Source organism: Pezoporus wallicus, unplaced genomic scaffold (genome assembly GCF_028554395.1).
Source record: "Pezoporus wallicus isolate ANWC-B61680 ecotype Strahan unplaced genomic scaffold, APGP_CSIRO_Pwel_v1 scaffold_3294, whole genome shotgun sequence".
In the NCBI taxonomy this organism is placed as follows: domain Eukaryota; kingdom Metazoa; phylum Chordata; class Aves; order Psittaciformes; family Psittacidae; genus Pezoporus; species Pezoporus wallicus.
Window position 1 is genome coordinate 7973933 of NW_026635478.1, and position 23809 is coordinate 7997741.

At 37.5% G+C, this 23809-nt stretch overlaps 1 protein-coding gene across 4 annotated transcripts in view; it reads right to left on the bottom strand.

The window, feature by feature from the left end:
* The window catches only part of ATXN10 (ataxin 10), a 112336-nt gene that overhangs the window by 21636 nt on the left and 66891 nt on the right, over positions 1-23809 (bottom strand). For all 4 annotated transcript variants that reach the window (XM_057426813.1, XM_057426833.1, XM_057426823.1 and 1 more), the window contains one exon: positions 6712-6775. In XM_057426813.1, coding sequence (XP_057282796.1) covers positions 6712-6775 — 64 coding nt within the window. The remainder of the gene's footprint in view (positions 1-6711; positions 6776-23809) is intronic.

The following is a 23809-nucleotide window of genomic DNA, read 5'->3' on the forward strand; positions in this document are numbered from 1 at the left end:
TTCACATTTTTGTTTTCATTCTAAAGTAAACATTTTCTTGCAATAAACATTTCAGAAGTGCAGTCTTTGAGTCAGAATTTAGACCTACCAAGTATTGTGCTTAAGTTGGTTGGTTTTTTTGCTTGGTTCTTCACCTTTAACCAAGTTCCGCTCCAAAGAGTGCAATGCACAGAAAAGAGAAACAATGGGTTAAGACACAGAAGTTGTATTATCCCAACTCTTTAGACATGAAACCAGTGTCAAGAGGGATTTAAAGTAAGATTAGGTTACACAAACGCCTTCTGTATCTTTTTCAACAGGGTGCATGCACCTACATCCTCCCCCTTCAAATAACCTCATTCAGGACACTTTATTCAATACTGTTCGGAAAAATTCCACTTAGAATGGAATCCAGACTACAACACTACTGTAACAACAATACTGGTGACTTGCAGTGCTTCTTTCAAGACTGTAAAAAATGCCCTGATACATAGTGACACAAATAAGCACTCATAGGCAGATGACCTTCCCAATTAAAACCAAAAGGAGGGTTTGGGAATAGGGTCTTTCCCCTTTCACGATGAAAAATAATAAAAAGGCTGAAGACTCTTAGGAATCACTTAGGAAACTGGTCCACTACTGCAGCCAAAAGAAAACCAAACCACCACCCTTATCATACAATATTGAGGGATTCCCCTCAGAACTATGCAGACCCCCAGGCTCCATTAGTATCTAGAAAAATACAGCTATGAAGAATTCACAGTAACTTGCCGCAACAGGGTAGGATTTGGTCCACTGAATAAGGTGAAAGAAATAAGCTCCTCTCAGCCTGTTCTTGCTCAATGAACGAACATTTGTCCCACTTCCAGCTTCTAGTCTGACCAGTTCATCTGAGTATTATTGTAAGACATAGAGAAGGAGCTAAGGTTTGTGCTTATTCCACAAACCAGAACTCCTCCACTCTGTGTTTAAAGAAGAATTCACAGCATATAGGAGTTGAATTAGTCTGAACTGGAGAATGGCAGTACAGAGATCCCTTCTCGCTTGACCTTTTTTTTCATTGTTTTCATCCTAGTTCCATCTATGGCAGTTGGCTTCCACTCAGCTGATATTTTGTGCTGTCTTCAGCACCATGAACCTAAAGCTTCAGGTCAAGAAATTTCTGCTCTTTACCAGAGCTAAGTCCCATTCTTTCACTGCTGACCACCACCGTGGGGTCACTAAAACCATACCATCTACATTTTTTTGTTAAAGTCATAGTGACACAATCAGTATTGGTTTACAGAAAATAAGATTCTAATAGTGCTTTGTCTAAGGATAAGGGTTGCAGCAGCAGCAACCTGCAATAATGCAAAATTGAAGCCCTCTAGCAAAGAATACACTTCCATTTAGCCCACTTCAAACTTAACTGTGCAACAAAGCAGCTGTCAATGGGATGAGGAAAAGAGTAATTTCTTCCAAGTGGGCAGAACTTGACTTGGCATGATGAAGTCATGATTGTTTTCATCAGCAGACTAGGTCCTTTGCACTGACCATATCCATGGAAATAACATGATTTTATGTATGCTTATGAAAATACAGAATCAAATGGGTCACCTCCAACTACTAAATGCATTGGCAGTGCCTAAAGCAAGCTTTCCAATGAAAGGCAACCATTACTGATGTAACATTATGCTGTATTTTCTTGCCAACATACATGAGATAGCCACATTTACGTGAAAATGCCTAACTGTATGATGGTTTACTCTAAAAAGTCATCTTACACTCCTATTTTTGCTTTCTACTGGCGTCTATTCAGCTGTGAGTCTTTTTTACAGCATGTGGCCTGTTTCAGGTTGCATTCTGTAACTTGGAAATAGAATGTGTGTCAGCTCCCCTGAAAGTCTTCACTGGCATCTCACAAAACCAAACTGCCACTCTTGTAGACCATAGCAACTTGATTTCTTCTAGCTTTACCCAGAAGTTTCATGAACCACAATTATACTTGCTGCTGCCATGCAGTCAAAAGTATTTTTGATCTACCTCTCAGATGACCTTCAGACTGAATATAAGAAGCAGCTTAGGGAAGGAGTATCTGAAAATGAAGTTATGTTTTCTGCATTTTGTATGGATATCCGCAGCAACCACATGTTTTTCTTTCATAAATACTTAGAATTCTTCCTCCTAAAACATAGCCAGCTGGGTATTTACTCATATATGTAAGAACATATATATGTATGTGTACACACATACATACACACCCTACAGCAGGATATTTTTTTCTTCATGCATGACTGCACTTTCTAACAGAAAAACGTGCCTGATTAGGGGTTAATAAAACATGGACACTTACATAAGGTCATTCCAATTAAATTCAGTCATTCACAAAATCAATTTATCAATAGACCTACTGCAAGAATCTCAAAAGGGTAAGATTAGCAAGCACCCTGAAAAAAACAAGAATATTCCACCTTCAAAACTACATTTTGCTTCTGATTTCCAAGTTTTACCACTAATTAACAGCTATTTCCTTGCAGTGCTTCAGAGAATATTTTTTTTCTTAAAAGAGTAATAAATATTTTTAAGAAGAACCATAAAATTAAAAAAAAAAAGAAAAGGCACACCTTTGTATTACTTATGAGCATAAATGTTAACAAGTAGTGAAAACCTGGACAATTTAAGGTAAACTGAAAAGTCTTCTATAATAAACAGGTTAGTTTATTTAAAGTCTTTCATAAGCACCTTTTTTCGTTTGACTGGGGTCAACAGTCTTTTTATTAGAATGGTCTGGTCTTCCTTATGTTTGCCTTAAACAAGTGGAATTTGTGAAAGATCACAAATGAAGCTGGAAGGAGCAGTAAAAGCTTAGGATGAGGTAAAAGGCAAGAACAAGGGCTCTTGTCTGATGCTAGAGCCTGTAAGAGATGAAGATGACAGTGGCTTACAGAGCAAAATAGAACATATTTTAATTTAGAACACCTTTTCAGCCCAAATAACCTGAAAAGCAGGATCTGGAGTAAATTTTTTACTGGTATTACCCAGATAGGCATCTCCAATCCACTCTCCTAATATGTGGCAGGTTATTTGTTTTTAAATGCAGGTTACGTCAGTAAATCACAACACTCCAATCTTTTCAGAAGCAGAACAAGAGACTGAATTTTCAAAACCAAAAATTTATCTCATGAAAGAACCTCTCCTTAATCTAATGGCAAACAAGTCCACTTGTGTTTTGAAACACCCTTTTTTCTTTTGAATACAGAAGCACAGTTATGATTAGGATACAGCTAATACAAGATGGAAAGATTTAAAGGCCACAGAAAAATTTAAACTGACATTCAGACTTCCCTGAAGTTTAACTCTTCATACCCCAAGGTCTGTAATGAACCGCATCTCCCTAGTCTCACTCTGCTTACCTCTTCCCCTGTGCTAAAAGCCTAATAGCTAACAGTTAAAAATCTGGCATCTTTCAGCATTTCTCCATTGAATTTACTTGGAACTATGTGAAATTATAGTAGCTGACAATATAAAATACAAATTCAAATACTTGCAAGAGGCACAGTAAATTTGTTCTCAAGTGTCCATAATCACCTTCACTTCTGTTACAAATGAGGGCGGGTCTTTTTGTTGCTTTTACTCATGAAATATCCTGAAGGAAAAAATACTATTTGTTAGCATGAATGTAAAAGATACAAGTCTGTCTAAGATGCAATTAGACAAGGTAACAGTTCTCCTAAATTGGGCACTGAAAGATGAATTCAAACTGAGAAAGTTAAAGCGATGCAAACATGTCAATTGAACTTCAGCTAGCTATCTCATAAGCTATAAACCTTGTAATATTTCTATGCACATTACAGAAAAGTTCAGGATCTCAACGGATGCAATTTTAAGGTAATGACAGGTTTACAAAGGAATTTATTTTAGGATAAGAGCATACCCATTTCCTCTTTCAGTATGCTTCCATACGCTACAAATAAAAAAGATTTATCAAAGGATTTCTCCTTTCAAAGGTAATAAAGAGCTCTTTTAACATTTAACATGGCAACCCAGCTTCAGCTGATGAATTGCATACTTTGGAAATTGTTTGGGGTTTTTTTTACTCTCCAGAAAAAAACATCCTATCATTTTTCCACAGTTAGATATTTCTTTGGAAAATTTTGTATTTGTAATTTGGAAGCAAAAATTAATTATTAAAATGAAGAAAATAAGAATATTGCTTCTAGTAGAAAACATAATGACATCTTAGCTGTGGAGCTTGAGTGTCTCCAAAACAGATGAAGATTGAACAAAAATGTGCATCTATAAAGACTTTACTAAGAAATCTACAAAGTTCTTATATAAAAAGAATCCAGATTAAACTTTTTCCAGACAGCTTTATCCAAGGAGAAATATGAGTAACACAGCCGGAAACCACAAAAACAGGCACTAGAAACAAAAATGCAAACAGAAGTTTCTGGACGTGACTTCCCTGAAGGAACCATGGCTGAAGAGCTACACCAAGCTTTCCCTCACAGCTTTCTACATGACCTTGGTAAGATGCAGCACCGCTTAGTGACCACGTCTGAATTTCAGCAACTCTCTTTAACACCCAGCTCAAGAGCTGCCTAAACACTTCCTTTTAATTAATATTCCTTGAAAACAGAAAGAGACTTTCAATTTCACTCTGGATCACAAAGTTACAATGCAGGCTATTTTAGGATGCTGCAATTTTAAGCCAGTAGGCTTTCAAATCATAGTAAGAGCACTGCTCTGGTTTACAAGCAACACAAAATGGATTTGTTGCAGACAGGACCATGTGCACAGAGGGAGGAGAGAAACAGTTGTATCTCTTCAAAGGAATGTTACGCAACGGAGCCAGGTACCTACATGTTATTGCAAACTTGGATTGTGGCGTCTAGAAGTAGCACAATATGCTGCAAAGCAGGTGAAAGTAGACAGATATAAATTGCAAACTCCTATTTTGCTTTCTGCATAAGACATGCTGGGAATGCAGCAGATGAGCAACATCAGCGGCAGGAGAGAAGCAGGGGAGCATTAACTTCATGAAGCACAGGAGCAGCCAGAATAGCTCAAGGTCAAACCAAAAAAGAGAGTAGTAGCCAGAAGCTGCGCTCCAAAAGCTGACACAGCAAACTTCATCACACTAGGATAGTCTCCCCTCTGCCCAAGTTCGACTTGACTTTTTCACATATCTGGTGAAAGCTCATACTGAGGTCTAATTATATCTTTAAAAACCAAATAAACAATGTCTTACGCTCTGGCAAGAAGTTTATAGCACAACCATAAAATGTCAGCCTGTATCAAAAGGTGTAAGAAGTTCCATGTTGCTCAAAATGCAGTAAAGTCTCCCATGGTATTTCATTTTCATTTGATTCAAGACCATAAATTACAACTCTACCCTTCGAAGGCTTCAAACTTTATCCTCTTTTACTAACAGCTAAAATGAATGACTGATCCTAGAAAGAAATTTTAGAAGTTGTTGCACAGCCATGTTTTCCAGCAAAGGAAGAGTAACTTGGAACCAAAACTCCCTACAGTTTCCTCAGGGCTGCTGTTCTGCTTAGGAAAATGTAACTTTCCCTCCCCTTCCCACTGTACCCAGCAGTACTCCTTACCAGATCACAGAAGTACAACTCTGGTACTTGGTGCCCTGTCAAGAGACACACTGTCAGGTTTCCAAATACAGGAATAGTGATGAATTTAAAAACCCTGCATATAAACCAGTAAAGTGAAGGGCTCAGAGGACACTTAACACCCATTGCTCCTCCACTCATCTTGTAATATTTTGCTGTCATCTGTCCCTACACTGTTTCATTCGAGATATGTATTTATAATGTAGATAATGTTCTACAGCACACAATTTTGAGAATACTCTTTCACAACTTTGTTTTTTTATGCTACTTGTTAAAAAGTGAGCTTTTCCTGACAAATTAATTTAAAAAGATGTTCCATGTGTTTAGTACAAGAAAGCAGACATTACTCTAGACAGGAAAGGCATTTGATTTCCAGATGCACTTAACAGAAACTTACAAGAAGCTCATGATTAGATGCCAGAAAAAAAGAGCTCACCCGCTAGAATATACCAGCAGGATTACTATGCAGTTAATGAAGAGATGGGTAAGTCTGCTTAACAACTGTTTTATCTTCAATAATATTATTTCCCTCTAATAGTAATCTATCTTGGAAAGTCTCTGCTCTTAACCACCAGGGAAAATAAAATCCCAAATATGAAGCACAATGTCATTTGTATTAAAATCTCCCCAACATTTCAGTCATCTGCATCACTAATTCCCTCAATTATACATATTATCATTCCAGCTTACTAGGCTTGTCTCTATACTAAGTTCTCCAATCAGATTTAATAAGTGTATAGAATTGATGGGGCACTTATTTCGGCCTACTGAACAGATTTCAGTTGAAGCAAAAGCTCTAAGGTCTGTTACAATGACCAAACCATAGTCTTCAGTCAGATTTCTCTTACAGTCAGCTCTCTGAACTGACATATGTAAACTAGTAATATTCATTACTTTAGGAAAAAGAATGGAACAACAGTTCAAATTACCTTAGAATCCAGTTTATGAAAGCATATTTATGAGTTTGCTCACTTCTTAACCAAGCCTTTAAATACAACAGAAACTAATGAGGCCAGTTAGACTTGGGTGCCGAGTGAAAGCCATGCTGGCATAAATACATTAAACTTCCACACCTTTTCCTATGAGTCATATTCAATAATTAGCATTCTTTTGTAAAGGATACAAGGATTGTTGTCATCAATGCTGCAGTTGTCCAGGATCAAGGGGATGCCATCTAACTCATAAACCTAAATAAAAACAGAAGTTTAATTTAACAGATGTCTCAACAATACTAATGACATTTCATGCAAGAAATAGGTAAAACATAACAGATGTTGGTTTCACCCAAAATATTAAACATGTTAACATTAATTCCAGTGTAAAACTGATGCTTTCAGCAGTAAGTATCACAAAATAGCAACAACACAAGCACACATTAATTTCACATTCTTTCTTTATTTAGCATGCGTTTGACTGAGGTATTTTCCATGTCATGCTTCTCACACTGAGCCAGAAAAAGTGATGCTTATTGACAGCTCATACTTGCTTCCAGAAGAAAAAAAAGAAAAAAAGACTGAATAGGAAAAAAAAAAAAAAAAGTTGAAGAACACATATACACATGCATAGAAGTTAGCATGGGGCCACGTGTCTTCTGTATCTATGCAGTCTTTAAATCAATAGGTTACCTGTATGTACCTAAGAACAAATTCAATGAAGAGCCACTGACTTTTTCCTTTGATAAGGTGATCATTATGTTATTACTAAACCAGCAAAGTCAAATTCTGTCATTTTTCATTTTCTGTGTATGAATACATATGTGAACTCAAAAAATTACACTAATGCATGTGTGTGTGTATGTGATAATAACATACGATCTTAATAGACTCATACATAGACACCTACACTACCAAAAACTCAGGATAAGTTGCTGTTATCAATAAATATGTACCATAATTTTCTTAATTTTTTTAATTTTCTTTGTTTTTCCTTTTTTTGTAGCATAATTTTTTTAATAATAGTCCAGAAGAAATTTATCTAGACTTGTAAGTTACACTATGACACCACACATCATCATGCATATATTTATAGAGTTAGAAAATGTTACTTAAAAGAAAACCTGTTCTAAATTATGCGCAAAATTTCAACTTTGGAAATACCTTCTTAAGACATATAAGCTTTTTTTTTTTTTTTTTAAAATACAAAATTAGTTTTAAAAATACTTGAGACATGAGGATTAACTGTTTCTATTCTTATTATTTATAGTCTTTAAGCCACTTGGACATGGTCCTGGGCAACCTGATCTACATGTAAGTATGGAAGTTGGTCAAGAGGTTCCTCCAGAAGTTCCTTCCAATATCAAAGAGTCTGTAATTCTGCAATAGCCAAACCATATTTGTCCAAATACTGAATTCTTTAATTCCTTAAAATTTAGTTTCAAATCAGGAATTGTCAGCCAAAGGAATTTGGACAAAACACTGATTTAGACTGTGGCTTGATGATGGGATTCTCTCCTTTTTTTTTTTTTTTTTTCCCAAAATGTGTTTTTTTTATACCATGTTAAACAACAAATCACAAGGTTTATACTGCAGGATGGATCAGCTTGCTGAAACGCAAGTTCTATGGTAAGAGAGGGAAGCTGGGTAGGATGACATTCAGATGCTAAATCCAAAACAGTTTATTGATCAGTAAAACTGAATTCAGAGACAAATCTCAGCACGTGCCTCTTACAAGTTCCTTTGACAATCTTACTGCAGAGTCTTAAACTATAACCTAAAAAAGTAACAGTAACAGAAGACAGATCTGCGAACAGGAAAGAAAAGCAAACAGTATTCCTAGCTTTTTAGACCTAACTGGCACATCAGTGATAACATGCCTAACTATACCTACATGAAATACAGTTAACAATGCAAGTTTTAAAATATTCATTCTTTCCAAAAACTTTGTTTTCTCCAAAGAGCATGGATCATCTATCATGTCATACCTCAAAGCTTGACCAAATGTGAAAGTTACCTTTCAGTAGCACAATACTTGTGCATGCTTGGGAAATGTTGTTTCTTTGATTTTCACGCTGTAGCCAAACTCTGATATGCCTACAACGCTACCTTTCATTTTCCATCAGTGAAATGCTGAGCAGTACAAATTAATCGAGATTAAGCGCTGTCAACTGAAATAAACCATGCAATCTGTCCACTCCAATTCAAATGAGTTGTTTGGTTAACAGAATAAGGAAGTATTCTGGGAAAGCAGAATTTTAATTAAAATCCGCACATGCTTCAAAAGAAGTTAATACTGGAATATAATGAGATTCCGTCAAAGTTAAGTGGGAACAGAAGCAGTAAACCACAGCCTTAGTGATACCTTAACGTAAAAACCAGTTGCTAACTACTACTGCCTTACACACCCACGGAGAGTCTCTTGAACATCCTACAGTTAAACTGTATGTGTACTCTGACCGAGTTAGGCACAGCATTTGTCGCCATGATGCCAGCTTTAGCAGTCACCTGTGATTTACTACACAGTGAAGCAAAGCAAGGGAAAGCAGCTTTACAACATACCCACCCGAGACAAATCTATATACTTCTCAGTCCAAATATGAGGCAAAGAGCTCAGATTCCTGAAGAACCACTATTAGAGAAGTTCCAGTCCATGCCAGCTGTTCCTGAGCCACCACTGATCCACTAAAAGCGTTTCATGGTAACCTAAAATTCATGCCAGTGTATTGTAATGATTTGGGCTGCAATTGCTTTGGATTTAGTGGAGCCATTTCTGCAATGAGTGTCCCAGATAGCGAAAGGAAGAGATCAATGTCCCCCCCACCAGGCTGTCCCACTTGCATTCTAAGAGTCTCTCAAATCTTCTCACTCTGATCTGCCTGTAATCTCCCACACCAGCAGATTTTGTGAATATCCAGAAACCATAATCCCAGGTCTCAATCACTTACACAGAGTCATTGGAACTATGCTGCAAAATATAAAGAGGTGACTGAATTTTTCCAAATAATTATCGATCGTTTTTCCTTTAAAGAGAGATGTCCGTAAAATGCACAGTGCAGAGTAAGGCAGTGGAACTTTTGCAGGGATCGTCTGCAGGGCTTGCAAATGGAGTCAATAGTGCACAAGCTTCAAATCTCACTTCAAATAAGGTGCAAAATTATCCTGGGAAGAAACCATGTAGTAGCTGGTGTGAAACTGGCTGTAATCCATCTAGAACAATAGTTCTGGTGTCTGTCTAGTAAACTAATTGCCCTGTGTTACAAGAGGTCACTAAAACTATTCTCCATTTACATTATTGACAACACTGCTGGCCAATAACGTGGAACTGCACTGGACTGTAACAAAACCACAAGGTTATTTTATTATGAAGAACTATGTTACTTTATTCTGAACTCTACTGAAACAGTAAATGAAGCTGCAACCTATGTGTAGGCTGAAATCTCAACCACATTTAATTACAAAGGTTACTTAAGACAAAAAATTACAGCTTTGTGCTAGTGTTCGTTAGTATCTTGATCAAGTTAGTACCAAAATTTTTGCCTTAATAGCAGTTTTTGCAATTGCTTTCTAAAAAGCAGAAAAATAGAACATCCAGCATTCAAAGCAGGTTATCTGCCTTTGGCAGTTAAAAAAGGTATCTTTCAAAACACAGCTTTATATTGCTCTCCCACTTGTTTTCTATACTTGCCTTTGAAACATAATGAAGATCAGTTTCACGCCAGTGAGAAATTTAAATGCATTATGCTTAAAACAAAATGCATTCCTCAGTGACAAAGTGACTGCTAGGTTTTCTCCTCTTTGTGTGTACATGGAATTTTATAATCAATTTCAATTACTTAAACCAGACACTGAACAGAAGCCCATGTAGGCAAAGATACTAAATAAAAAATACTAAACAAGAACTTGTGAAAATGACCAGTCCAGCCCATGCCTACTGCTCTTGTGGCCAAGGAACAATATAGTGTTTTATTCAGACAGTTTGGAACATGTCAGTCCTGTGGGAAAAGCTGTGCTTTTTTCTCTTAATAACCAATGAAAGAATTCAGGCTAAAATTAAAGCTTTCATGTTATCTTACAGAATTCACATTTATTTACCTTACATATAAATAAGGCCACAAACATAATTAAGGATATCTGCCCATACAGAAGTACTTCTGATAAGCTCCCAGTATTTTCTTTTGAAATCCATGGAAGTAATCATCATTAACATAATAATTCACTGCAAAGCCCAAAAACCTATAAATTACCCATGGACTGTTTCTTGAATCTTTCCCTCTAGCAGCAATGGAGACAAGCTCAGGGGTAAGAATGCAAATTCTCTAAGCATGACAGTGCTTGTTGATTCTGTGTGCATCTATCTAGTAAAATGCAACTACAGTCTCCAGGTCCAGCAACTCCACGGACAGTAACAAAAAATCTCCAGCAAAAATAAGCTCTTCAAAGAATCATTAACACTTCAGGCATTAGAAACATTACCTGGTCAACTAAAACAGTACTGTCACGCAAAAAGAACATTTATGCCTTCACGTAACAACAGCTTGAATATAAATTATTCTTCCACCAGAACATGACCAATTCTCAGACTTCAACTGATACAGAAGACGGAATGAAAAATGTGTTTGTTTCAGCCAAAGAATACTTCTATTTCTTAATTTTTTAATTTGGTCTAAGTATAGATAAGCAAAAGAAAATGCATTCTCACAAACAGAAGTGGACTACCAACAGTTTGTCCATGCTAGAACCCGCTCTTCTTTTTACATGTTATGGATTGGTACATTGACAAATAGAAAGATGAATTTCTAGCTTAAAAAGCAGTTGGGTGCAGGAAACACATACTCTAGAAGAACTTCAAAAAGCGGGAACAAGCAGGAGTCATTTATACACCAAGCTGTGTGGTTCGGTTGATACCCTGGAGGGAAGGAATGCCATCCAGAGGGACCTTGACACACTTGTGAGGTGGGCTGATGCCAACCTCATGAGGTTTAACCATGCCAAGGGCAAGGTCCTGAAGAGATTCAGAGCAGCCCTGCGGAGAAGGACTTGGGGGTGCGGGTCAATGAGAAAATGAACATGAGCAGGCAGTGTGCGCTTGCACCCCAGAAAGCCAACCATATCCTGGGCTGCATCAAAAGGAGCGTGACCAGCAGGTCGAAGGAGGTGATCCTGCCCCTCTACTCTGCTCTCATGAGACCTCACCTGGAGTATTGTGTGCAGTTCTGGTGTCCTCAACATAAAAAGGACATGGAACTGTTGGAACAAGTCCAGAGAAGGGCCACAAGGATGATCAGGGGACTGGAGCACCTCCTGTATGAAGACAGGCTGAGAAAGTTGGGGCTGTTCAGCCTGGAGAAGAGAAGGCTGCGTGGAGACCTCATAGCAGCCTTCCAGTATCTGCAGGGGGCCTATAGGGATGCTGGAGAGGGACTCTTCATTAGAGACTGCAGTGACAGGACAAGGGGTAATGGGTTAAAACTTAAACAGGGGAAGTTTAGACTGGATATAAGGAGGAAATTCTTTACTGTGAGGGTGGTGAGGCACTGGAGTAGGTTGCCCAGGGAGGTTGTGAATGCTCCATCCCTGGCAGTGTTCAAGACCAGGTTGGACGAGGCCTTGGGTGATATGATTTAGCGTAAGGTGTCCCTGCCCACCACAGGGGGCTTGGAACTAGATAATCTTAAGGTCCTTTCCAACCCTAATTATTCTATGATTCTTCCAACCCTAATTATTCTATGATTCTATATGTAGAAACTCCAGATATCGCATTCATTACAGATCACCAGTTTCCTACCAGAGAAAAAGACTGTCTCCAACAACATTTAGCTCCAGAGTATTACATTTAAATTCACATAGGTGAACCTAGAAGAAAAAAGTCTTTTGGGAGAAATGTAACTGGCAAACTTCACATTTTAATGGACTTGGCTCCTTCTTTCTTTGCAATACTCCTAGTTCTTTCACATAGCTACAAGTGTCAAAAAACACGCAAGTAGCAGCACATGGTTCATAGGTACAGATGTGCTGACAGGTTGCCAAACGCCAACCTTCGTTTGCATTGGGTAAGGGATTAAGATGCTACTACCCAGCTTCCGCCCTCAGGAGCACTACTTTGGGTTCCTCATTTACCTACTTGCTGAATCTCAGGAGGATAAAAACAGGAGTATAACAGTATTTCTGATACCCATATTTCTCTGACAAATTTTATTTAAACTGGCTAATGGATATAAATGCTGGAGGAAGTAGAGTAAGGGAGAAGGGGAGTAACAACACAGCTGGGACAGCATGACCATAGAAAACCTGAAAGATGTATTAAGCTTGCAGAAAACAAACCTATTGACTGTATTTTCTGTTTCCTCTTAGTACCCGAGATCACTGAAGAAATTACATTTCAACATACTTCTGAAGAGCTGAATTATCAACATATTAACAACCATCTGACATGAAAGAGCAGAATCCTAAGCTATATCAACAGAAGCATAGCCTGTAGGTCAAGGAAAGTAATTATTTTCCTTGGTATTCATTTGACAGCAACCTACTCAAGGGGCTGAAGCTATGCCATGAGAAGAGAGGGAACTGGAGGGTTTTATCCTGGAGAGGAGGTGGCTTCAGGAAAACCTGATGTCAACCTTCAGTACCTACACAGATGTTACTAAGATGACACAGCTGCTGTCCTGACTCGGGTTTTACAGTCGTTTAAATAGATAAAATATGGTAATGGAAATGAAACTGAGAAGTTTCTGGCTGTACACAAAGAAAAAAACTTTACAATGAAGATACGGAGCAGGTTGCCCACAGACACTGTGGGCTCTCCATCCTACAGTTTTTCCAGACTTGTCTAGAAAAGCCCTGAGCAACCTTCTCTGAATTCAGCTTTGAGCAGGAGGTTGGACTACAGACCTCCTGAAATCCCTTCCAGCCTGAATGACTGTGCTAGTCTAAGCCTTTTCCATCTCACTCCAACAAAAATGAAAGGGCTAAACACATGAAAGAAGTGTAAGCCCATTCTTCACATTAGTTGAAGACCAGATTCTTTCTACCCTAATATGACCTTTCCTTGGTTATAAAGCTGGGAAAAGTTGTCAGAAACAGTTTATGAGTTCTAATAGTTCTAGAAAGCGAGATTCTTGCCCACTGATGGAATAATCCTGCATATTCACTACCTCCACACAACAAAGAAATCTTATATTAATTTGTATTTTGGATGCCAGACTGTTCATATAATTTTGTTCCTATAAGCCCATGTAACTAAGAATTAATGCCCGAGAGTAAATAAGAAGGAATCCTCAACTGTGCAAGCTAAGACGACTGTGTTTTCTAGAGTAAAAGGTAAGAATCTGTACAATCCAATATACTGAAGAAATATCTGGGCTGCCTGGGAAGAAAACAGAGGAATAAAAGTGAGGCATAAAACTACATGTTATTAGGGAAAAAAAAAAAAAAAGAGTGAAAGTATAAGCAACATGGTTAACCTACAGCAAAAAGCTTGCTAGTGAACACAGTAACGTTTAATCAGCTTCAAGGAAAAAATGTTTTCTTATCTGCATTCAGGAGGACAAGAATTAATGGGTCTATCAAATATAATACTCACATTACACACTCATAAAATATGTTTAATGATGATGGTTAGTCAAGCACTGCAATACACTGAAACACAAGTCTCAAAGAGTCTGGATAATTCTCCAATATTGCAAGTCTCCACAAATGACCTGACAAATCTTAAAACCATGAACACTCTTAAGCAGCCGTGTTCTGGACAGGTGAATGATTATGACCCTTTGAATTCCTTCTGTCTCTAAGTCTGCATGACCTTCTCAGACAGAAAATCATACTAAAATAAATCATGCCAAAGAAAAGTGATCCATTTTGTATCCAAATGTATCCAAAGATACATTTAAGTCTTACTCCTTCTGAATGTACAGATGGAGACTACATAATGACTGTGTGATAAGAAACACATACTTTAGACCCTGCCACCAAACATGCTGACCAAAAAGAGTCAATTTTCCTGCAAGACCTTCTCAACAAGGTAACATGATTAGTAATTAAACATCTGGGCAGAATCCAAGCATTTATAAGAGTAGGAATAGATCAACTGGTCAGGTTCACAAACAGGCTCCTCTGCAGCTATGATGATACTGAAAAATGTTATTTCATCTCTTTCATTTCTGAGTCTCAGTTTGGGGCTTAGCTTTTGGTGTTTTTTTCTTTTTTTTTTCAGGTTTTCCAAGCAGCAGAAGTGATAGGAGATACACAGTAGATTCTACTTCAAAAGACAAAAGTACACTTTAGTCCCTTAGTGCTAGTGGATTCCTAGGTCCACTGTAGACTACAGGCACTTTGGTTTAGAACAGAGGCAGCTGTGGCTTGCGGCAATGAAGCCTGCTATTGGAGTTCACCACATCCTGCAGATCTACTGAAATACTTGTGGACAGAGGCTCCTTTCCCCAGGACATCACAACAGACTTGCTTAGCTAGTTTGAGAGCTCCTTGCAACAGTGTGAATGACTTTGAGAGCTAAGAGAAATCTCTGTGACCATTTCAGTCGAGGCAATGTCTCCAGGATACTCTTCCACCTACTACACAGCTTAGGTAAGCATGTATTTAACATCTTAATGTTTGAAATGCAGAAATCATGGCAACAAAACTGGTTGCTCTGCTACATTGATTTCAAATATGTTGTCCCTCTTTCAGCATTATTTCCTGGAGAGACATGAGGTTTATTTCAACTTTCCCACAAAAGCTGACCCTTGCCTGTTTCTAAGACATTAAAAAAGGTAATTAAAAAAAATATCTTAGAATCTAATAGTGAGATTCCTTTGTGATGTCCTAAAACTCTCTGAAAAGAATTGGTTTAGAAGATGTCTGTTGGTCTTACTGAGAGGGGAGGGAACAGAACAGAAGAGAATGTGAAGGTACCAAGCACACAGTTAGGACTAAGTCAAAACAAGCAGAAGCTAGAATGTCCAGCTACTGGGAGAGTGTTACAAGTCATCTCAGTTTTTGAGTAATATTTTGTTAGTCTTCCTAAGAACAAAACATAGGAGTTTCCCACCACTGAGATGATAAACACTTCAAAATTCAAGAGACAGTAATGCAATTAGCTCATTTGTTTTTAAAACAATTCAGCTTTCGTCATTCATTATTTACAGTTCTTAAAACAGAGGTTACTTTTAACAAACAGATGCTGCTGTAAGGAGCAGGCTCTTCGGTCTTCTAAAGTTTAGATCTGCTACTTAACATGGATAAAATACAGTCCAACACAAGATGGATTTTGCTTGAAACATATTTGCTAGTATAGTCTTTGCCTATCCTGGCAGCAGCAGTAAGAGAAAAGCACCATTCGGTATTAAGCTCTTGCTTTATACGAATTTGTGTCAGAGTATGTTTCTCTACTTCTAGTCACTCACTATCATATCCACTAAACCTAGTAATTGGATAGTCTTACTTGCTGATTTCAAACCATTGCTACAAAAGAGGCTCTTTTAATTTTTTTCTTTTGTCAAGACAGGAAATAAAAGTAAAGGAAACTAAGTATAAGAATTAGCTACACGACTAGAACGGGGCTGAGGAAACAACTTATACAAGATCATCAGAATTTCAGAATTGTATTTCGTTCCAAAGCATAGTGAAAAATGAAGACTTGAAATTACTCCAAAGTTCTGAAAAAATACAGAGATATGGTTGGGTAAGTCAGACAATTAATTTCAGCTGTTTTAATCACTATTGCAATAGGAAGTTCCATGTCATTCTGGCAAGCTTCCACTGTTCTGGTGGCTACAATATTTTTGTCTTCCATGCTAAACTTAACAAAGCATTTTAAGCATCTCTCAATTAAAATGAGGGCCTTTGTTTTGTGGGTTGTGTCTATCAGGGGTTTGGTTTGGTTTTGGTTTGGTTTTTTTTTGGGGGGGGAGAGTGTTTTGTTGTTTTGGTTTTGTTTGGTTTTTCTTTTCAGTTTTAACATTTTATATTATGTTGGTATAGCTTTTCTTCTGGAATAAAATTTCAGGCATTCCATAAAATATATTAATTTTCAAAATCATTCACATTGACAGAAAAATAATTACCACAAAGTTTTCTGTTGAGTATTTCCTCATTACTGTTCTACACACGATCACACACTCTTCTAGCCACAAATCAACACAACGCTCTTGTGACCCTCTAGCAACCTCTTCATTCTACTGCTCATGCCAACTTTGGTACTTACTTCATTTCTCTCCTAACAGCCTACACACCTTATTTGCTGTTACCCTTCTTCAACATTCCAATTGTTCCTTGAAACCCAGTTCAACCAATATATCCCCGAAAACCACCAACAGCTTACAACTCAGAGCGAGGGGGAATGGAAAAGGAGAAAAAGCAATTCAAATTCATACCCTCTTTTGACGAATACACATGATCACTGAGGCCACAGGTGTCATCACTCTCCCACATTACTACTGTATTTCAAAACTGTTTCCGCTCCCAACATCAAGGATTTCAATTCCTCCTTGGAAACTTCTGAATTCAGCAAGCAAAAATAAAATTCTAATCAGACGCTCTGTCCTCTAATGATGATTATTGTTGTGTCCAGCATTACTTTGCATTCTCCTTGTACTTTGAACCAAGGGTTTAAAAAAACCCCTAATTCAATGCCAGACATAAATTCATCTGTGGCAAAGATATAAACACACAATACTCAAATGAAAAAATGTGTGGGAAAAGATCTAGTATGATTTTGAAACACAGAGTGATTTGTGCTAGTGATTGCTGCACTTGAGGGTAAAATTCTGCAGCTAAATACAACAGAATTGTACACAGTGAACTGCAGCCACTTGGAGCGCACTGTCAGACCCTAGGACTAAAAACAAAGTACCACAACCACCCAAGTGGTGGCAATTTCCTGTAGTTCCCCAGAGTTTCCTACTTCAATTATGTGGCTTCAATAGTGATAATTATTTTTAAGGAACAGCAAAGAATAAGTTATTGTATATATTTATATTACCCAAAGTTCACAGCCAAGGAAGGGTGGGAGGAAAGTAAAAAAGAAAGTTAGCAGGCTGGAAGATTGGAAACAGCACACTGATACTATTAATGGCATTCACTATTTTATGTTTCCACATTCCCTTGTATGCAGAGCTTCCAAGATTTTAGTAACGGGTCAAAGAACAAACCATTAGTTTTTTTGTACGTGTGTAAAGGAAATGCACTATATTACATGTTAAGTATAAAACCATCTTTAATGATAATTAGATTTTTCATTAGTTTAGAGCACAGTAAAATAAAGCAAGTGTTTCAGCAAAGGAGTGTAAAATGCCTTTCGAGAACTCTACAGAATTTGTAAATGGCAGGCTGCGGGACCTGGCTGACGACTAAAGCCAGAAGACAGTTTAATGCTGTTTGCTGCTTGGGTTTTAAATCAGATCAGTCAGGGAAGCCTTCAGAAGTCTGCACCCAGCCACACAACTCCATTGCTTAATACCACCATACATAATACTCCTAACTGAGCAATGCCAATTTCACACTCCATTATATATAAAATGCTACATTTTCCAAGAAATATATAAATAACAGAACTATGGTCCTTTTCAAAGAAAAAACAAACAAACAAACAAACCAACCAAACAGATCTTGCAATTACAATAACTGCTTTGTTTAAGAAGTAACAGATGTGGTCTCAGTTTACTGCAGAGCAATACGTACAGCCTGCTGGGGTAGGTTTCAAAGGAGGCTAATGCAGGTGCAAATCTAGTCTTGCACTGGGAAAGAAGTTTTAGACGTACAATATTCTGCTGAGACTGATTCCTATCTCCTTCCTAATAACTCTTCTCCTTTATGATACTTTCAAGTCATGGAGTGTTCTTCATCCAAAATAGAACAGCTAGCACATCATTTCAAACAGAAAGCAAAGCAAGTACATTTCTTTCATTTTTCAGAAGTAATTCATTGGCTCCCTTTTTATTTTATAATCCTGTACAAACTATCAATCCTGGTCTAAGCACTTCCCTGTAAAGTCCTTTCATTTCTTCCTCCAAGTTATTTTATAACCAAATTCAGTACAATTGTTACTTACTCAGTGCTCAGTACACAAATACATCCTGGCAACTTTCATTAGAACAGTCAGAAAGGCAAGAGAAAGTTGAAGTGTTCAGCTCAACTTTATAATGACGACTGGGTCCTTTTTAAACATTGATCAAACACCTAGATCCCTTCAATCTACTTTCACAAGCTCTATATACTTGGCTATCAGTTTCTGCCCATATTACCTGAAAGAACAGCGATTAAAACCTATCGCATTTACGTCATATGCAGGAGTAACAGACTGAAAGGTGCTGGACTTCACATATTTAAGTTTCTTATGCCTTTTTAGTATTATGCATCTGTAGAAAGCATCTATTGTAAAGTAAAACAAATTGTAAGCAGTAAGAAATTACCATAGATGAACAGAGTAACTTCTGGTTCAGTTTAACCTCGTTTACAAGTCAGATTGAATTTACTTCTTCATGACTGAACTAATGCCACAAACAACTACAGCAACATTTATACTGGGAATAACTAGTCACATATTTTATGAATAAATAGCTCTCACAGTTAAGAACTTTGCCTGAAGAAGGCACTCTCTTCAAGACAAGAGTATCACAGACAGACTAACTGATTTCTCGCATGCTGAAAACAAGCATTAAAAGAAAACAGACTTTCAGTGATGTATTTAAAAGATTTCATAATATCAATGCGAGGGAAGTTGTGGCATGAGAAAAACACTCTTCAATGGAAAGGTATTCAAATACATTAAGAGAGGTTTTATTCAAGTTAATAATCAGTAACACAATGTGTTTGTTCTTCTCACTTTATGGCACTCTGCAAAACAATGACTATTTCAACAAATGTAATTTATAAATTTGTTTGTAACTCAAATTTGATTTCTCAGCAGCTGTGTCATATAAACTAATAATTAAATGAAAGCTGGAGATGTACTAATGAAGGTGTTTTGAATTGCCAACCTCTTATGGAACAGCTAATGGCACTGTATATTAATATAAAACTTGGAAAATATCAGTGTTAGGGAAGATTACAAAATAGCCTTTTCCATCATTTAAAGAAAAAAAAAGTATTAACTTAAGGTCTGTAAACCAGCACAGTTGCATTAAAGTATTATTCTTTATCAGCTTAAGTAAATAAACGGGGAAATCCCTGTGCATGCACACTATTTAAGCATTTGATGTTCTCACACTGCAGAACAGAAAGGGTTTTACTTTGGTTTGGGGTCTCTTTTACAGCTATTACATAAACAGAACCAAATCCTAAACAATTCCGAGATTTTGCTAGTAATGGTGTTTCATTTTTGATTTTTAACTGAAAAAGAAATCTGAATGTTTTCATGACTGTTCATCATTCTTGATACTTGCAACCCTTTTGCTAATGTAACTGCAGTTAAAAATAACTGCTACAGTGTTTTCTCACTGACAACTGTTACAAAGTCTGATTTTGGTAGCATAAAGTTTTCATAACTTTTCCATTATAGTTTTGGAAAATCCCAAATTGCCAAACCAAAAAAGGACTGAGAAAACAAGCCAAATTATACTCTAGGTTACAGTAGTGTAAGAGTTCAGTACTTGGCCCCCTTCAGCAGTTATCTACAAACATACCAACACAAAAAAAAACAGAATAAATCCTTGCACCTTACACTACATCCCCATGACAGCTGAGGAAATCAGTTATCAAATTACATGGTCCACTTGCTTCATAACCCAGCTCACCTGCATTCTGAAATGCTACTGCCAACTCTGAACCCCTAACCCCTGGAGCACCCTTTGACAAACAGATAAATGTAATACTTAACAAATTCCTCCTTCAGGTTGAGAGTTATCTGTATTTGAAAACTATTTTTAATGAAAACAAACTACTGAAAAGGTTAGGAATTAGAGAATGTCATAAGGTTAACAGAGGAGCAGCGCACAGCAGCTTCGAAACCACGTGCTGCAACTCAAGAGGTCTGCAAATAAACTAGCAATGAGTTGTAAGAGGTTTACCTACACAAAACATCTTGAGGTGAAGGGTCTCCATGGCCAAGCCAATAGGACCCAAAGTCTACTTCCACTTACTGTAATCAAAACAAGCACAAGAATCATTGCAAGAGATGCAGAACACAGGGAGGAAGTAAGAAGAAGAATCATCCACATCATCCTACCCTACACCTGGCAGCATTTAAGGCCAGGTTTAACAGGGCTTTGGGCAGCGTGGTCTAGTGGAAGGTGTCCCTGCCCAGGGCAGGGGGTTTGTAACTGGATGAGCTTTAATGTCTCTTCCAACCCAAACCATTCTATGATTCTGTGATCTTAGGTGAACAATACACTAGTTAGGTCTGAATGCTGCAACAAACTTAAGCCATTCCAAATCATTTCAGGAGAACTTTTAATTGCATTAGTAAGAGATGCAGAGCAGGGATGCTGGGCTTGTGGCTGATGTTTTTTGCTGTACTTTTTGGATGGTCCCAAGGGGCTGCTGGCTCATAAGAACTAGCACTCTTTTGGACAACACTCGGGAATGGCTGGGTATAGGGTGTAGGCTATGGGCTCTTCCCAAAGAGAGGTATGGGGAAGGTGGTTCTGTGATTTTGTTTTGTGGGGTAAGATTAAGGTGAAGGAAGAAAAGTCTATAAAAGAGAATGCTGTCATGCTGATGTGAGCCATGCCAAACTCTGCAACCTGCCCTCAGGGCTCAAAACGCTTCCTAACACTTTTTACTTGCTGTCCCCACTAGTGACTGGCCCAGTCCTCATGTGGCACTGACTGTGTTTCTTTGTCGATGATCCAAACTTAAGGAAAGTTGAGCAGTTATTCTCTACATTTACCTAAACTCCTATTACCTGAAGAATACGTATTTTCTTTTAATGATTCACCAAGCATAACCTTTGCACAGGTTATGCAATGAGAGCGCTGAGACACTGGCACAGGCTGCCCAGAGAAGCTATGCCCCATCCCTGGCAGCGTTCAAGGCCAGGTTGAAGTGGGCTTTGAGCAACCTGGCCTAGTGGAAGGTGTCCCTGTCTGTGGCAGGGGGGTTGGAATTGGATGAGCTTTAATGTCCCTTCCAATCCAAATCATTCTATGATTCTACATACATACACATATATGCACACATATACAAACTGATCAGTTGCCAAAATATACTACTGTGGGGGGCTTTTTTGGGAAAAATAGAGAAGAGAGGTGTTACTTTTGGTGAAACTAACTGCATTGTACATCTTTAATTTACTAATCTTCCCATAAGCAGTGTTTAGATTGTATTACTCATATATAATGTGAAAGAGATTTTCAAATCGTCCCTTTTAAATAAATCTCTTAAGAATCATAAGTTTCGTTCCATTCCTGGTGGAAAAAAAAAAAAGTTGCATTGTTAAATTGGAACTTATTTTATTATTGTTTTACATGCGCTGTTAGATCTTCTTCATTGATGGCAAGATGTAGTTCATTGAGAGATTACAAAAGACAACATTAAAAAATGAGCTATGGAGCAGTCTTGATGATGTGCAAAGAAAAAAGAAAACACTGATACTTGAAAACATGACAAATTTTGTTTGTACAAACATAACTTATGTGAATTTAGAGGCTGAAAAATTTACTTTGCAAGCCAGTAGTACTTTGAAAACTATGAGTGCCAAAAATGTGAGTCTTGAACAATGTACGTAACCCACTGTGCAATGTAGATATGGTACAAACCATGAAAATTATGATCCCCTGATGACAGTTTCCCAAGGAACAGAAGACCCAGTGTAAGGGATCTATTTGCAATATGAATGGGTATAATCAAGGCTATTTTGCAGTATTTTAATTTGAGATTCATTCTGCTTGTGTAACTGCAGAAATATAATTTTGTTGCTTTTAAGCATTACAAAAAAATAATTTAGATAGTCGCCTGTAAAGTAAAAACATTCAGTGTGCTTCATTTCAGTCTAATCATTTTTGAGGTGACATGCAATATTTCAGATTGCTTTATTTTTTTCAAGTTCTTGCAATCTAACTCATATTTCAAGTAAAATATTGAAACTGGACTAAATATGAGGAATAGCTCCATCTTGAAAAATAAAACTAGATCATAAAATAAACTAAATATTGAGTTGCCTTCCTATTTGTGTGTGTGTATTAGTCTTATGGTCTGCTTTGGTTTGCCATGAATTTTACCTGTGGCAAATTAAGATGGATTTAGATTTTGGTCTAGACATTAATTACTGTTCTAGAGCAGAGTTACAGAGCTCTGTGAATTCATATTGAAGTTGGCCACATTTCTGCTGAGTTTCAGTTAAGGTAAACATTAACATTTTCCTCCAAATAATTTTTTCCCTGTCTTTTCTAAGAATCATAGAATCACAGAATCATAGAACAGTTAGGGTTGGAAAGGACCTTAAGATCATCAAGTTCCAACCCCCCTGCCATGCAGGGACACCTCACACCGAACCATGTCACTCAAAGCTCTGTCCAACTTGGCCTTGAACACCACCAGGGATGGAGCATTCACAACTTCCCTGGGCAACCCATTCCAGTGCCTCACTACCCTTATAGTAAAGAACTTCCTCCTTACATCCAATCTAAACTTCCCCTGTTTAAGTTTTAACCCATTACCTCTTGTCCTATCACTACAGTCCCTAATGAAGAGTCCCTCCCCAGCACCCTTACAGGCCCCCTTCAGGTACTGGAAGGCTGCTATGAGGTCTCCACGCAGCCTTCTCTTCTCCAGGCTGAACAGCCCCAACTTTCTCTTCCTTTCCTCAGAAAGGAAGTATACTGGGGGAGAAAGAAAGCTTAAAAACACTTCCTTAATTTTAAAAGTAAAAATTACATTTTTAACGCTCTTACAACAGATCAGTCTGGTGGCAGCTGACTGAGATTCTGATTCAATGCTTTGTGTCCTCTCACTTTCTGACCCACCATTACTGTCAACCTGCTCCTGCAGGCTTTTCTATAAAAGTGTCAACCTGTCCCTTTGAAAATCATCTTCAAAGAAAATAGTGTTTATTAATAAACTCCTATAGAAGTTTTCTTTGTTCTTTATAAAAAAAAGAAAAAAAGTGACTAGTAGGTCTTGAGAATTTAAAAAAACCTGATTTTATGATTGTATTTATTTTGATAGGAATTTCAGCTACTGAAATGTACCCTCCAGCTCTGTTCATATGAGATTTTCTTTAATTTAATGGAATTGAGAAGAAGAGTCCCTGTGCATGTGTAGGTTTCCTTTAATGAAGTTTTAATAACATAGTGTATACATCTACTTTGTGAAGAGTAATGAATCTGTGCCTTGAAATAAGAACTCTCTCTAGTT